This window comes from Manihot esculenta, chromosome 12 (assembly GCF_001659605.2).
Source record: "Manihot esculenta cultivar AM560-2 chromosome 12, M.esculenta_v8, whole genome shotgun sequence".
NCBI classification, from domain to species: Eukaryota; Viridiplantae; Streptophyta; class Magnoliopsida; order Malpighiales; family Euphorbiaceae; genus Manihot; species Manihot esculenta.
The window spans coordinates 18,922,309-18,938,327 of NC_035172.2; the positions used below are offsets into that span (position 1 = coordinate 18,922,309).

Genomic DNA, 16,019 nt, shown 5'->3' on the forward strand with positions numbered 1-16,019 from the left:
AAGGGATATTGAATATAGTGTTGGTGACAAGGTATTCCTAAAGATCTCTCCTTGGAAAGGGGTTGTACGTTTTTGTAAACGTGGAAAATTGAGTTTGCAATTCATAGGACCATATGAGATTTTAGAGAGAATTGGACCAGTTACTTATCATTTCGCACTACCTCCAAAGCTATCACAGATTCATGATGTCTTTCATGTATCCATGTTAAGGAGATACAGAAGTGATCCTTCCCACATCCTCCAGAAACAACCTATCGAGTTGAGAGAAGATTTGATATACGACGAAGAGCCAGTAGAGATCATTGCCAAAGAAGAGAAGGTTCTAAGGAGTAAGATAATACCCCTAGTTAAAGTTCGATGGAGTAACCACTCTACTAAAGAAGCTACTTGGGAAAAAGAAGAGAATATGCAAATTCAATTCCCGCATTTATTCCTTTCACCAGATATGTAAAATTTCGAGGATGAAATTTCTTTTTAGGAGGAGAGAATTATTAGACCCGACTCATTAAGAAAAAAAGAAGGCCCATAAACTTATATATATAAAAAAATTATTATTAAAATAAAATTAAAAAAATAATAATAAATAAATAAAAATAAAATACATTAAAAGCTCTTGTTTCGGGATCCTTCCCGAAACCAGAGCGTCTCTTTGGTGAAGGAAGCAAATACAGAGCCTTTGCTCTGTTATTTAAAAAAAAAATTCACTCTTTTAATCCAAATCTCCTCCCTCTCAACCCAATCAATCCATAAACTTCCAAAATTCTGAGCTAGATCTTTATTTAAACCAATATCCTGATAAAAAATTCAATAATTCCTTCTAGAGGTTCAAATATTTGGATAAGTGAGTTTTATCACTTTTATTTGAATTATTATGATATAATTAATTTTCTCTACCATTAAATAGTGATTTTTGTGATTTGAGGATTAAAAGGAGATAAGTTTTAGTTAAATCCAATTAATGAGATTCTATATTTTTTTGGATTGATGATTTTCATAGGTAGATCTAAATAATATTTATAGTTTATTGTGTATTTTTGTTGAGCCTGTGTAATTTTAAGAGGTCTAGCTATGCCGATATATTACCAAAATTTTCTTAAATATATATATAAAAATATATTTAAAATTTCGCATTTTACGTTTTATATTTTCATCCTAGAATATTTATTTATCTCTTGATATTTTATTTTTCTTCTTAATTCTAGGGGAAAACCTAGCTTTCAGGATAGATAATAGGGGTGCTCCTTCAATATAAGGTTATTTTGTCCCTAGTAATGGTGAGTGTATAAATATATAACATTGATACTTTTCTTAAATGAATTTATATATGTTTATGCTATTTTATTTATTTAAAATGAAAAAGGATAAAATTAATTTGTATTTCTTGAATGAATGAAAATTGAATTTAAAGCACAACTAAATAAATAGCCGATTACACTTTGTATATGGACCGAACAGATAACACCTTGATGACAAGTGACTTATTTTCAACTTAGCATATATTTATACTGTCTTTGGGACATCGCTTGATATACATACAGCCTTTGGGGCATATGTCAGGTGGTCACCCTTTGGGTAGCTCTGCACATGTGTATGACCAGTATTTTATTAGCTATTGGGCCAATATTGTCATCATAGAGCCTAAGATACCAGCATTGCTCTCAGGCTGTCATTATTTTATTTTATCACACCTGAGATATCAGCATTATCCACAGAGGGCATGTTATGAGTGTATGCGGATTTTATTTTTCACATTTATAATTTTTGGATTCATTATCCAGCAGTAAAATCTTAGCAATTTATATTCAGCTTATTTTATATTAATTGAATTAAATTATATTTATTCAGCTAACTCATTTTAGCTAAATATTTGATACTATTAAATACCCAAACTTTATCTTTTCCCCTTTGTTATTTATTTATCTGTTCACTGAGTAGATTGTACTCACCCCTTATACTTTTAATATTACAGATTCTTTTTGGTGATCCAGTCCTAGCAGTCTTCATCTTCTAGTTTTGTCCTTCCTTTCAATTCGTCCACTCAGAGTGGAGGTCGAGCCAATCCTAAGTCCTTTGCAACTTTTTGTAATTTTGAAATATAATATATAAATTGTATATTCAAGTGATAGATGTATTTTTTTTTTTGTTTGGTGTAAGTATATTATGAATTGACTAGACCAATCATTAGTCCTCTTTTCTATGTTCAATATTTTAAAATTATAGCAAGTTACACGTATTTATATATATATTCAGGGGAAATTCTGTTAGTTTTTCGAGTCATATTCGTCTCTATAGATTAGAGAATGAGTATGACAGATAATCTACTCAAGTTTCCCTATGTTTCCTCTTTAATGCTCAGATATGCCATGATACCCTACCCTCTGCATAGGCTGCCACATATTGTTGTTGAGATCTGTGATTATTTTCTCCAAATTTTCTACTCCAGTTATTGACTAATCATTAATGAGTAATATTACGTTTTCTCTTTAATGCTCAAATCTCTTGGATACTTTACTGTTTCCTTTATTTAATGTTAAAATCTATAACAATCTTCTCCAAATATTCTATTCCAATTTCTAACTAATAATTAATGAGTAGTAGTGGGTTTCCTTATAAATATTCCTTTTCTTTAATGCTGAGATTTGCAAACGATTTTTTCTACTTGGTTAGAATGTGTTTGCTATTTAATGTCGAGACTTGCAGAGATACTCTATCAGGACTAGTTATTAAAAGCATCCCTTTTATTTAATGTTGAAATCTATAGGGATTTTCTCCAGATAACATACTCATGTTTCCCAAAGTTTTCTCTTTAATACTCAGATATGCTAGGATATCTTACCCTCTGCATAGGCTGCTACATGTTGGTGTTGAGATCTATAACAATTTTCTCCAAATATTCTACTCCAGTTTCTGACTGATCATTAGTGACTAATATTGCATTTCCTCTTTCATGCCGAGACCTCTTTCATACCTTACTCTTTTTCATATTTAATGTTAAAATCTATAATAATCTTCTCCAAATATTCTACTCCAGCTTCTAACTAATCATTAATGAGTAGTAGTGGGTTTCCTCTTTAGTGCTCAGGCTTGTTGGGATGCCCTACTCTCTACCATCAACCTAGTCTTAAAGGAGAAGGTCATTTACTCAGCATGCTCTCTTTAATGCATCTCATTTCCATAGCTACCAGCTCTTTCTAAGTTTTTATAAATAGTTGCACGTTCTAACTTTCTTCGCATGTTCTGTGCTAGATGTGCTCTTTTGTTATGAATCCTATATTCAGCCTTTCAATCGTTTGTTTCAGCATCCACCACAATGGGTACTCGATTTCTTTTATGATCATTTTATGCATATTTTTATGATTCGATACTTTCTCTGCATTTATTTTGCTTATACTTATTTGGATCTCTCTTATATGTTTTGTCAGAAATGCATATTAGAATTTGTCTTTAGAGCATTCTTTCACAACTACTCGAGCATTTTAGCATGTTGGAAGCTTGCTATCATGTTCAACCTTCTAAAAGTGGTGTTTTTTCTGTAAAAAGTCAGTGTTGATGGCAGTAAATTTATTTCGAAATGAACTGAAATTGGCATGCAAAATGTGGATGATGCAAAGCAACTTGCAGCTTCTCAAGCTATTGACTATTTGAAGATTATTTATGGATTTGAATTGGAGGACTACAACTACAAAGAAATGACCATGTATAAAGCCCATTATTCTCAAGCATTAGTTGAGCTAAACGCTAGACCCACCATTGACCCAGCAGAATTCCATGCCTCGAAGCTAACCTATACAGCTTTACAAATGAAATACAAGAATATGAAAAGATCTTGTCGTGTGCTATCAAAAATGTTCAGGAGATTTATAATTTTTATTAACAATATGATTGTTGATACTAGCTCTTAAAAAAAACTGAGTTCTCCTTTATTAGTAGACCAAGTTATTATATTAAGATAATCTTTTGTGACTTTAAATTAGCTGTTTAATTTTCTGTGAAACCCTGTATTGTTGCTTACTGTTAAACTCTACATAAATTTTTTATATATATGTTTTAAAATTAATTTAAACTTTAACTATATACAATATAATTTAAAAGTGTCGTTTTATTTGTAAAAAAGTGCACTTATTCTACTTCATATTAAAATTAATTTATACTCATATTTGCTGAAATGTCGTCGCAGCATCGTGTGAGTTTAAGGCTAGTTATTGATAAAATGAAAAAAATAATAATATAAATAATAATTTTTAAATATATTTAATAATAAAAAATAGTAATTTGATAATTTTGTAAGTCTCCAACTATGTGGATAACGATAGAATACATTTGGTCAAATATTAAAAGGATAGAGTTTAATTGATAAAAAAATAAAAATATAGAGTAAAATTGAAATAAAAGTAAAGTACAATATTTTTTTGGCCATTAATTATAAACTTTGCTAATTTAATATGTTGACATGGCATTGACTTGACGAGTAATGTGATAATTTTGTTAATTTTTAATGACACAAGTAATGATTGGATAAATTTGAAATAATTTTGAAAAATTAAGGTTTAATTGATAAAAAATATATATAAGATATAATTACAATAAAATTAAAACTACATGGATTTGTTTTACAATTAACTTTTAATAAATTAATAATAAATAGTTCAAATAGATCAATTATGAATCAATTAAATTTATAGCAATAATTTAGAGAATAAAGATTGTTTTAGAAGTAAAAGAATTGTGATTAGGGGTTGCTACTCTTCTAAGTTATATCTTATGTGTTTTTCAAGAAAGGTGAAGATATTTAACTTTCGGCAAATCCTATCTTGTGCCGTTTATAACAACTTCAAATTATTTTACAATAATTACTTATATATATATATATGATAGCTATTATTTTTTTTTATAAAATTATTAAAAATAATTAATTCTCGTTTGAAATTAAAAATTTTATAATAATTTAATTTAATTAACTTTTTTAAATTTTTGTTTGAAATAAAAAATTTAAAATTTTTTTAACTTGAAAATTTTTTATTATATATGAAAATGAAATCATGATTAATATTTTGTAAGAATTTATTTTAATTTTTTTTTCAAAATTATTCATGGCAAATTATGAGGGTTAAATATTTTCATAAAATTTTAAAATAGTTTTATAATGTTAATATAAAATAATCACATATGTAATTCTTACATGCAAATAGTATTATAATTTAATTTAATAAAAAACCAATAAACATTTAATCATATTTAATATAACTATTAATTATCACTCCTTTCACCGATATGCAGACCTTTTACCATCAAAATAATATTTAAAATAAATTCACCAATATAATTATTTTTTATACAGAAATAAAATAAATTATTAATAACATAAATCCGCAACAACCCCTACTAGTGAGCTTTACAATTGGGGGATTAGATGAAAAAGTTTTAAAAGCTAGAAAAAGGTTTTGTGAGATTCCAAAACATGGGTCTTTCACAATGGCATCCCTGTTTATTTTAACATGAGGGAGTCCATGCTTCATAAGTTTGTAACTGAGCATAAAACTAGGAAAAATTTATATATAATAATTATATGTAACTGTTGCATGCGGCGACCAATATAACATGATCAATAATTATCTAATTGTTTTATCTATAATAATTTTTCAGCATGTTCAAGTAGTCTTAGATGAGGAGCTCTTCTTTCCTTAGAAATATTAGAGGTTCCTATCCCAATAAAATGGAAACTTTCATGGTCTTCTAGTACATGACATAGAGGACCATATGCAGGGTGTTTCGGTCGGTTCGATTTAAAATTAAATCAAATTAAATAAATTAAAAATTAAAATTTTAGTTTTATAAAAATCAAACCGAATTAATTTTAATTAGAAATTAAATCGAATCGGTCTGATTCAGTTCGATTTGATTCAATTTGATCAGTTTAATTTTTTAATAAATTTTTTTATTTTTATATTTTATTTTTAGCATTTTAAATTTTGATTGGAATATTTTAACTTTAATATAATCTAAACTCTCTATATTATTGAAAATAATATATTATTATCACTAATCGGTTCGGTTCGATTTTTTTATTTTTTTCTAATTTTAATTAAAATCGAACCGAACTGAAATAACTGGAATTTTTAAAATTAAAAACTGAAACGAATTGAAATGAATAAAAAACTGAATTAAAATTTTAAATTAATTTAGTTGATTGATTTTTTCGATTTGAACCGAATAGTACTAATTTAATTGGGTGAAATTTTAAGTTGAATCTCCTTTATTAATTCTAAGATATTCACCTTTATGATGAGTAAAGGAGAATATCATGATACAATTCCATGGACCTGTAAACTGGAAAGGAAACTACTCACTAAAGCGAATGTCAACAAATTTTCCCTCGCTTTTCCAGCGGAATTCAAATTTAGGATTGGATGAGCAACCTCCACTCTCATTCTCAGTCTTGGGATTCGATGACTTCCCATTGGCTGCAGTCTCATTATTGAATTCTTTTCCATTGACTGCATCACAATCTAACCCAAACGATTCTATTACACGATCCATTTTCTCGTTAATTTTTGCAAGATAAAGCAGTTGTTCAGCCTGAAAATCCCTTATCATAAACCTTTGAATTGAAGCATCCATTTCTTGAATCAGCTTCTTGACCTTACGCTTCTTAAGCAGTTTCCGTTTGCTGATGTCCGAATACATTTCAACAAGCACCTTAGCTTTCTTCAACATCAGGACAAATCTATTGCATGCATCAGTAGGAGCATTTTCAATCTTCAGGACTTCATGAATGATTGGCTTCACGTTCTGAAGCGTGTCCTGGAGACTTTGAAGGGTTCTTCTGAAGAAGACTGCCTTTTCTTTTGCTTCTTTAATTGCTTGAAGCAAAAATCCAAGAGCAGCTCCTAAAGCGGCATCTTCAACAGTAACCATTATAAGCAGTAGCTATGGAACAAAGTATAGCTTTATGTGATGACAGAAGAATGTTGGAATTTATATATATATAAAAGAAAGTAATGGTTATTTAGCTTGATATGAAGGAAATTAAGAGGAACAAGCTGCTTAGGTCTTATTTTCCATGGCCGCGTTAATAAAGCCGTGCACAAAAAGCACGGGACGACCAAGACCTAAGACAAAATTCACTGCCGTCGTCCTATGCCACCGATACTGACAAGTCAAAACTAGAGAGGGGGAAGGGGGATTTATCACTGAAAGGCGTTCTATTTTCCTCAACTAATAATTAGAAAAATCACGATTTATGTATAAAAAAATTAATTAATTAATTTTATTTTTTTTAAAATATATTAAAATTTTTTAAAATTTTAAAAAATTTATTAATTTATTTATTAATTAATTTTAATATTTAAAAATTCATTATTTAATCTATATAATATAAAAAAAATTATTAAAAATTGATTTTTCGATTTAAAAAAAATATATTAAAATATATAAATCAATCACTCTATATTAATAGCACCTTATATTTATTTCCATGTTAAATATCATTTTAGAAAAAACTAGATAAATAAATATAGAATTAACACTCACAGATTTAGTCCGGTAGTAAGTGCATCCGAGTAAATCTGATAGGTTTCATGTTCTACTCTCCAATCTCCATTTCAAAAAAAATTTATCTATATATATATATATAATTAATCTACATTTGTAAAAGAATATGACTGACGACCTGATGACCGATTTGATGACCGATTAACTGAGTTTGTAAATGGTCTTGTTAGAACCAGATTATTTTAGCTTAAATTCTTTATGGACTCTTATGTTATTTTCTTTTCTGAACCGTATATTGCACATGAAATAGGCTTAGTATAAATAGTCTCTCTTGTACAGGACTGATCCATTATCAATATATTTGAAGTATTATTCATTTCTCTTTGTTCATATGATATCAGAGCATATGAGTTTATAGGATTAGGGTTCGGCGAAGGCTGTGATATTTTTCTCTTAATCCGCTTAGCCGGATCTTAAAAAAATAAAAAAATTACAAATCCAATGCTTACGGTAGAAACTAAGGCATCCAAATTAGAAAAAGATAAGCAGCATGCAGTGGACGCGATGAACAGGGATCCGTTCTGCTTACAGTCATCTAAGCATCCAGGTATAATTCTGGTCTTAGCTTCTCTGATAGGGAGTAGAAACTTTAGACCTTGGAATAGAGCTTTGTGAATACCATTAGAAGCCAAGCAGAAGTTAAGTTTTTTCGATCGCACCGTTTCGATGCCAAATAAAGATAATGAGTTCTATAAACAGTGGAAGAGATGTGACTATATGGTAACATCATGGATCTTGAACTCGATCTCGAAGGATCTCATAGATGGTTTCATACATACAGCTTCTTTGAGAGATTTTTGGTGTGAGATTACAGAGAGATTTGGGAGAGTAACGTTTCTTAGATCTATGAATTACAAAGACAGATCTCTCTCATTTCTCAAGAATTTCTCCCATTTCAGTTTATTTCACCCATCTAAAAAGACTATGGGATAAGATATGATCAATAGAAATTTTACCTCCATGTTCCTATGGAGCATCCAAGGCCATTGATGACATGAATAATAGAAATAGACTTATGCAGTTCTTGATGGGACTGAATGAGAATTTTGATTCTGTGAGGGATCAAGTATTAGTTCTGGATCCATTGCCTTTTTGTAATTGTCCTTTAAGCATGAATCTGAAAAGGAGATTCTAAGTTAAAGAAACCCTAGATCAACTGAAATCTTGGTGTTGTTTAATCAGCCAAAAGGACAGTTATAAAAAGGTAAACAAAAGAAATATGATTCAAAGAAGGGGCAATGTTGTAACGACCCAGAAACCGGACCGCTACCGGCGCTAGGATCCAGATCGGCTTAAGGCCGCCGGGACCCGTAGCAAGCCTAACATACATTCTGTGAACCTATTTAATCCCATACATGATCAACAACATACATAAAAATTTTGAACTTTTCTTTTTTTTTTTTTTTCATTCATAACCAAACTCAACCTGTACATGCACTGTACATAGACATAAACATTAAACCCACCTTGGAGTCCTCATCAAAGCTCCAAAGGGGAGACATAATCATGCATTAAGTTTGGTTAAACATAATCATCACTAAACATTTAAGATCATGTATTTAAAAAGGGATTGCATCATACTATGGTCAAGCACATTCTATCCTCAATATCATTACATTACATAACTAGTTAACACTATTCATTACATTACATTTCAATATCCATCATGTCCACTACTAGCTATTACAATAACATAACTCTACTCCTGCTGACCTCCTGGTCTACCCTGTACCTGCAAGCCTGGGGGTTAAGGGAGAGGGGTGAGCTATAAAGCCCAGTGAGCAGAATAATAAAACATTTAATTTATATTTCATGCTTCATGGAATGCAACACATCACAAACAATTCACATCAAGGATGAACTTGTCACCAATAGCCCACCACTGAATCTAATAGTGCCAGGGGTGTAGACTGGGCCTCGCTGGTCTTTCTCTTACATTACATTCATAACATAACATTCCAATATGCCAGGGGCGTAGAATGGGCCTCGCTGGTCTTTCTCTTACTATGGTGCCAGGGGCGTAGAATGGGCCTCACTGGTCTTCCGTACCGTATCATATCATAATTTAGTGCGGCTAAAGGATCATCCAACATTCATCCACATCATCAACATATTATGCAATGCAACATATTCGTGAATTCTAATGCAAACAACCTAGAATATCACATGGCATTCATGATGCATGTATCATGCTTAGAATTTATTGATTTACTTTGAAACATAATAAGGTATTCCACTCACCTCTGGCTGAAGCTCTAACAGACTCAGAAGCAACTGAACTCACTGCTAGGGTCCTCGGTTCCTCGGGTCCGAACCTACACAGGTGGACTCAAATGAGGGACCAAACATACATAAACATAACTCTAAACTACTCCCCAAAAACCCCCTAGAACATCATGAAACAATCATAGAAAAACATGCAAAGGAGGGCTGGACAGGGCACTTTCGGCGGCAGGTTTGGCGGCCGAAAGTCCCTCCAGAGCCGAAAGTCAGGCAGGTTTGGCGGCACCTTCGGCGGCCGAAGCTCCCAGACAAAGACGAAACTCATGCATGTTCGGGGGCACCTTCGGCGGCCGAAACTGCCCTCCAGAGACGAAAGTCCTCTTTTGGGGGCAGGCTTCGGCAGCCGAAAGCTGCCTCCACAAGCGGGTTCAGCGGCCGAAAGTCCCTTCGGCGGCCGAATCTGAGTTTCTCCAAAGTGGCAGAAACTCAGCTCCAACATGCACAAACGCCTCCCAAACCATTCAAACATGCATAAACCTATTCTACAATACTCCCAATCATGCATACAAGTTTTTAGGGGCTCCAAACTATCCTAAACCCTAACTACAACACATCAAACAAGCATATACCAGCCACATTGTCCAAGAACACATCAAAAACCCATAAACTCTACATAAGCTTACACATGCATTTCTACCCCATGAATCAACTTAAAACTTACTTAAAACATAAAATGAGTTCAAGATCGGCTCTTACCTCTTGAAAATCGAGAGAGAGACGACCTAAACTTGGAGTTGGGAGGGATTTAACTCTTTGGGTCTCCAAGCTCTAAAACTTGCTCTTTTTATTCAAATACCTTCAAATTGACATAAAGCTTGTTAAAACATGAAAGATCGGAAGGAAAAACATTGGAAACAACCTTAGGAGAGCATGCACTCACCGTGGCCGAAAATGGAGAGAAAACCTCGCCCGTTTCGGCCATGGAGCTCATATATAGGGGCTGCCAGACCACCTTTCGGCAGCCGAACGTGCCCCCACATCTCATGCATGTTCGGCGGCCGAACCTTTGAAACTTTCGGAAGCCTAACTTGCCCTCCAAAACCCTCCAATGTTCAGCGGCCGAACCTGAAATTGTCTCCTTGGTCTTTTTCATACAAAACTCAAAATCCTTTCTTATTTAAAATCATCAAATATATTAAAACATTTTATGAAAACATGATTTCACCCTTTTAGAGGTTTTCGACATCCAAATTCCACCGGGCGGTAGGAATTCCGATACCGGAGTCTAGCCGGGTATTACAACTGTAGTCATTGTAACATGGATGGTTATGTTATGGATACCTGTTTCAAACTAATAGCATATCTAGATTGGTTTAAGAATAAAACCAAGATTGGACGGCAGCCTGCAAGGCATGATAGAGATAGAAACACTAGCCGAAAACTTGTGACCATAACTAAGAGCCTTGAGTTTGAGGAGGACAGTCCTCTTGATATAGCATATGGTGTTGCTAAAATTGATGAGATTAGTATAGCTTTGAGTACTCTTCAATAGGAGTTCTCAAAGCTAGTGAAGGGAAAAGTAGCATTAACAGCTACAACTATTGATATGAGTTCAAGACTTATTAAAGTCTTGGACTGCGGTTCATACACCTTTGCGGTAATTACAGTTCTGCTAACACTTGAAATAATAGAATGTATGATGATATAACTTGGATATTAGATACTGGTGCAACTGACCATATATCGCCAAATAAATATTTGTTTAGTAGTTTATTTAGGCTTCAAAAGTGTGTGTCTGTTTATTACCTAGTGACAATATAGTTAGAGTAACACATGTTGGCTCAATTTCTTTATCTGATTCTATTACTTTAAGAGATGTGCTCTATATTGCAAGTTTTAATTACAATCTGTTGTTTGTTAGCAAGTTGATAAAATATAGCAAGGTCTTATTATTTTTTCACACTCATCATTGCTTTATACAGGACCCTTTGATTGAAAAAGTGGTGGTTGTAGAAAAGGAAGATGGAAGTTTATACAAAATAAACCAAAAGAGTTTTGATACATCAGTGATTTATGATGCTTTGTCTACAATGTTGCATACTATTCCTTCTTTTCAATCATTTGTAAATACCATACTTTCTGTTTTTCATATCAATAAAAAAATGCTTAACAATGTATCATATGAATCTGCTTGCATGATTCAGGATATTCATGAAAGACTAGGACATGTTTCTATTGGCAAACTAAAATACATTGATGGAATTAAACAAGAAGGGAATGAAAATTTACAATGTGAAATTTGTCATTTAGCTAAACAACTTAGGCTTCCATTTCCTGTAAGTCATAGTTTGAGTTTAAAACTGTTTGATCTAATGCATGTTGACATATGGGGGCCTTATAAAGAGGAATCCTTAATTGGAGTCAGATATTTTCTCACTATTGTTGATGATCACACCAAGGCTACTTGGACTTTTATGATACAATTTAAAGGTCAAGGTATATATTTTTTGTCAAGATTCTTAAAGCTAATTAAGAATTAGTTCAAGGCTAAAGCCAAAATTACAAGAACTAATAATGGACATGAATTCTTAAGCAAAGAATGCCAAAACCTTTTTAAGAGTAAGGGTATTATCTACCAAAGCTCTTGCCCTTACACTCCATAACAAAATGGAGTGGTGGAGAGAAAACATAGACATCTCCTAGACACTACCATGGCCTTAAAATTTCAAGGCAACATGCCAAAGAAATTTTGGTCAAAATGTATCCTAACAGCCACCTATCTCCTAAATAGAGTGCTTATTAGAAGTCTTAACTGGCAAAGTCCTTATGAAATATTGTTCAAAAGGATTCCAAATTATACATACCTTAGAAAATTTGGTTGTTTATATTTTACTACTAAAATCAATCTCCATAAGTATAAATTTGAGCCAAGATCTGTTAGAGCTGTTATGATAGAATATGCAGGGACACACAAGGCTTACAAGCTTTGTGATTTACAGACAAATAAGACCTTAGTTAGCATGGATGTAGTTTTATGTGAAAATATCTTTCTTTATGCCCATACTACAGACTTAAATTCATCCTCTATGGTTCCTATTTCTATTGCCGAGCTTGATGTTATAGATAAGGTCATTACACCCTTAGGTCCTGCCTCAATGCCTAACTAGAGCAATTTTGTAACGACCCTAAAATGGACCGTCACCGGCGCTAGGATTCAGGTCGGCTTAAGGCCGCCAGAACCCGTAGCAAGCCTGCTATACTCTCTGTGTACCTGTAAATCTCATACGTGATCATACATTTTCTGTGAAAATAAAAACTTTTCTCTGGACCAAGACTTAACCTGTGCATGCACTATCTCTGTACTCTGTACCCCTGACTAGAGCTTGCTCTAGATAGGTTAATTTATACTTGTTAAGCCTGGTTTTTCACATACTCTGTAAAACAGTTATATAAACAGACCATATATACAAAAGATTTACAACACAAAAATAACTAAGTCAAGCACTATTCTAACTTTATACACAACTGTTACATCTCTTTAATACTACATGTCCACAATAATCTATTACAAAACTCTTCTCTCTTCCTGTACTCTGCTGGACTTCCCTTGTACACTGTACACTGAACCTGCAAGATTGGAGTTAAGGGAGTGGGATGAGCTCTATAGCCCAGTGAGTAGAATAGTAAAACAAGTCATTAAAACATGATCTTATGGAATGCATCATATCACAGACAATCCACATCAAGGGTAAACCTGTCACCACATAGTCCCGATAGCTTTACCGTGCCAGGGTGTAGAATCGAGCACCTGGTCTTCCTATCATATATGTGTACGTGTATATAATACCTGTGTACTTACCATTACCAGGGCATAGTCAAAGGCTCCTGGACTTTTCTATACCTGCCAGGGCGTAGTCAAAGGCTCCTAGACTTCTCTATACCTGCCAGGGCGTAGTCAAAGGCTCTTGGACTTCTCTCAGAGACTATTGGATCATTCAGCATTCACCCACATCAACAAATAACTATGCAATGCAACATATTCGTGGATTCTAATGCAAACAACCTACTGCATACTCATGATGCATGAATTATGCCAAAAGCATTTCATTTCTCAAATTAAAAGAATTAAGTTTAGTTCCACTCACCTCTGGCTATCTGGACTGACTCTGTAGGCTCTGTAAACTCTGGAGCAGTACTCACTGCTGCTCTCTCTGGTTCCTCTGGTCTGTGCCTACACAGATGGACTCAAATGAGGGACCAAACTAGCTTATGAACAACTCTATTAAACTCCCCAAGAATCCCCTTAAACTCCCCAAGAATCCCCTTAAACTCACTCAAACATCCATGCAAAGCATGTAAAGGAAGGCTGGACAGGACACTTTCGGCGGCAGGTTCGGCGGCCGAAAGTCCTCTCTAGAGCCGAAACTCATGCACCTTCGGCGGTTGAATCTCTACTTTCGGCAGCCGAACCCTTTCGGGGGCAAGTTTCAGGGACTGAAAGGCACTCCAGAGACGAAAGTCTCTAACCTTCGGGGGCACTTTCGGCGGCCTTAAGCCGACCTGAATCCTAGCGCTGGTGACGGTCCATTTTGGGGTCGTTACAAATTTAAATTCATCTCCTTCTCATATTGTACCTTCTGTTTCTCCTATAGAGATAAGAAGGTCCACTAGAACTATTCGCAAACCAGCTTAGTTGTAAGACTTTGTTAGTTTTGCTTCTAGGTCATCACAACCTATTTCTAAAGTGTGCTTTAAACCACACTATCAATCATTTGTTCATAATATAACTGTTGTTAATGAGTCCACTACATATGCACAAGCATCTCTTGATACTCAGTGGGTTGCTGCTATGCAGCAAGAATTGTTGGCTCTAGAAAAGAACCATACTTGGGTTCTTACTAACTTATCTAAGGGTAAAAAGGCCATTGGGAATAAATGAGTTTATAAAGTGAAGTATAAATCTACTGGTGAGATAAAGAGGCTTAAGGCTTGTTTAGTATCCAAGGGCTATAATCAAATTGAGGGTCTGGACTTTAAAGATAAATTCTTCCCTGTTACAAAATTTACAACTATTAGAATTTTGATTGCTTAAACTACTGCAAGGCAATGGGTTATTTTTTAACTCGACATTAATAATGCTTTTCTCTATAGCTCTTTGAATGAGGAGGTTGACATTTTACCTCCCCAAGGATATCATAAGGCCTTACCCGGCCAGGTTTGCTTGCTTAAACAATCCCTTTATGGTTTGAAACAAGCCTCCAGGCAGTGGAATATTGAATTCACTAGCTTCTTCAAGTCTTTAGAGTTGAAACAGTCTTCCCATGGTCATTGCCTATTTATTAAGCACTTTGGGCATTCTTTTATGGCTCTCTTAATATATGTTGATGATGTCATTATGACATGCACTTCTCTTGATGATATTACTGCTATTAAAATTACTTTGCATAATACGTTCACTATCAAAGATCTGGGGCATCTTAAATATTCTCTTGGGCTTGAAATAGCTCGGTTTGATCAAGCCACTATTCTTAGTCAGGCAAAGTTTATTACTGATTTGTTGAGTGATGTTGGTATGTTACACTATAAACCTGCTTCGTTTTCTCTATATAGAGGTTTACATTATCACTGGATATAGGTGAACTGCTTACTAAACTAGATTGTTATCCAAAGCTTATTGGGAGACTCCTGTATGTTAATCTCACTATGCCATACATTAGCTATGCAATACAGAACCTCAGCTAATTTATGGCTACCCATAAAAGGTCTCGTTGGGAAGCAGCCATGCATATTTTGTGATATCTAAAAGCTATTGTTAACACTAGACTTTGCTTTCTTGTTAATTGTGATTTTCGAGTCAATGCATATTGTGACTCAGATTGGGCATCTTGTTGCTTTTCTAGGAAATCTTTAACTAGGTTTGGGATCTTTCTTGGGTCTTCTTTGATTTTCTAGAAAATAAAAAAGTAATCTATAGTTTCCAAATTCTCTGCTGAGGCAGAGTATAGGGCCATGGCTATAACAGTTTGTGAATTACTTTGGATTATATATATTTTACAAGATTTGCAGGTTCCAGTTAGCTATCCAATTTAGATTCATTGTGACAAAAAGGCGACTCTCCAAATTGTAGCTAATCTGATTTTTCATGAAAGGACCAAACACATCGATATAGACTGTCATATTGTGAGAAAACAACTTTAGAAGGGATTTTTAACTACTTCTCATGTATCGAGTTAAAACCAGATAGT

The 16,019-nt window shown here is 33.5% G+C and overlaps 1 protein-coding gene across 1 annotated transcript; it reads right to left on the reverse strand.

Moving 5' to 3' along the window:
- Nucleotides 1-6,235: 6,235 nt before the first annotated feature.
- On the reverse strand, nt 6,236-6,934 carry LOC110627281. The gene has a single exon (XM_021773538.2). It carries the CDS (start codon nt 6,913-6,915, stop codon nt 6,340-6,342), a length of 576 nt encoding a protein of 191 aa, XP_021629230.1. The 5' UTR covers nt 6,916-6,934; the 3' UTR covers nt 6,236-6,339.
- Nucleotides 6,935-16,019: the final 9,085 nt, after the last annotated feature.

Excerpts from the sequence above, each read along its gene's own strand:
- LOC110627281 (XM_021773538.2), bottom strand. The coding sequence starts at position 6,915 with ATGGTTACTGTTGAAGATGCCGCTTTAGGAGCTGCTCTTGGATTTTTG.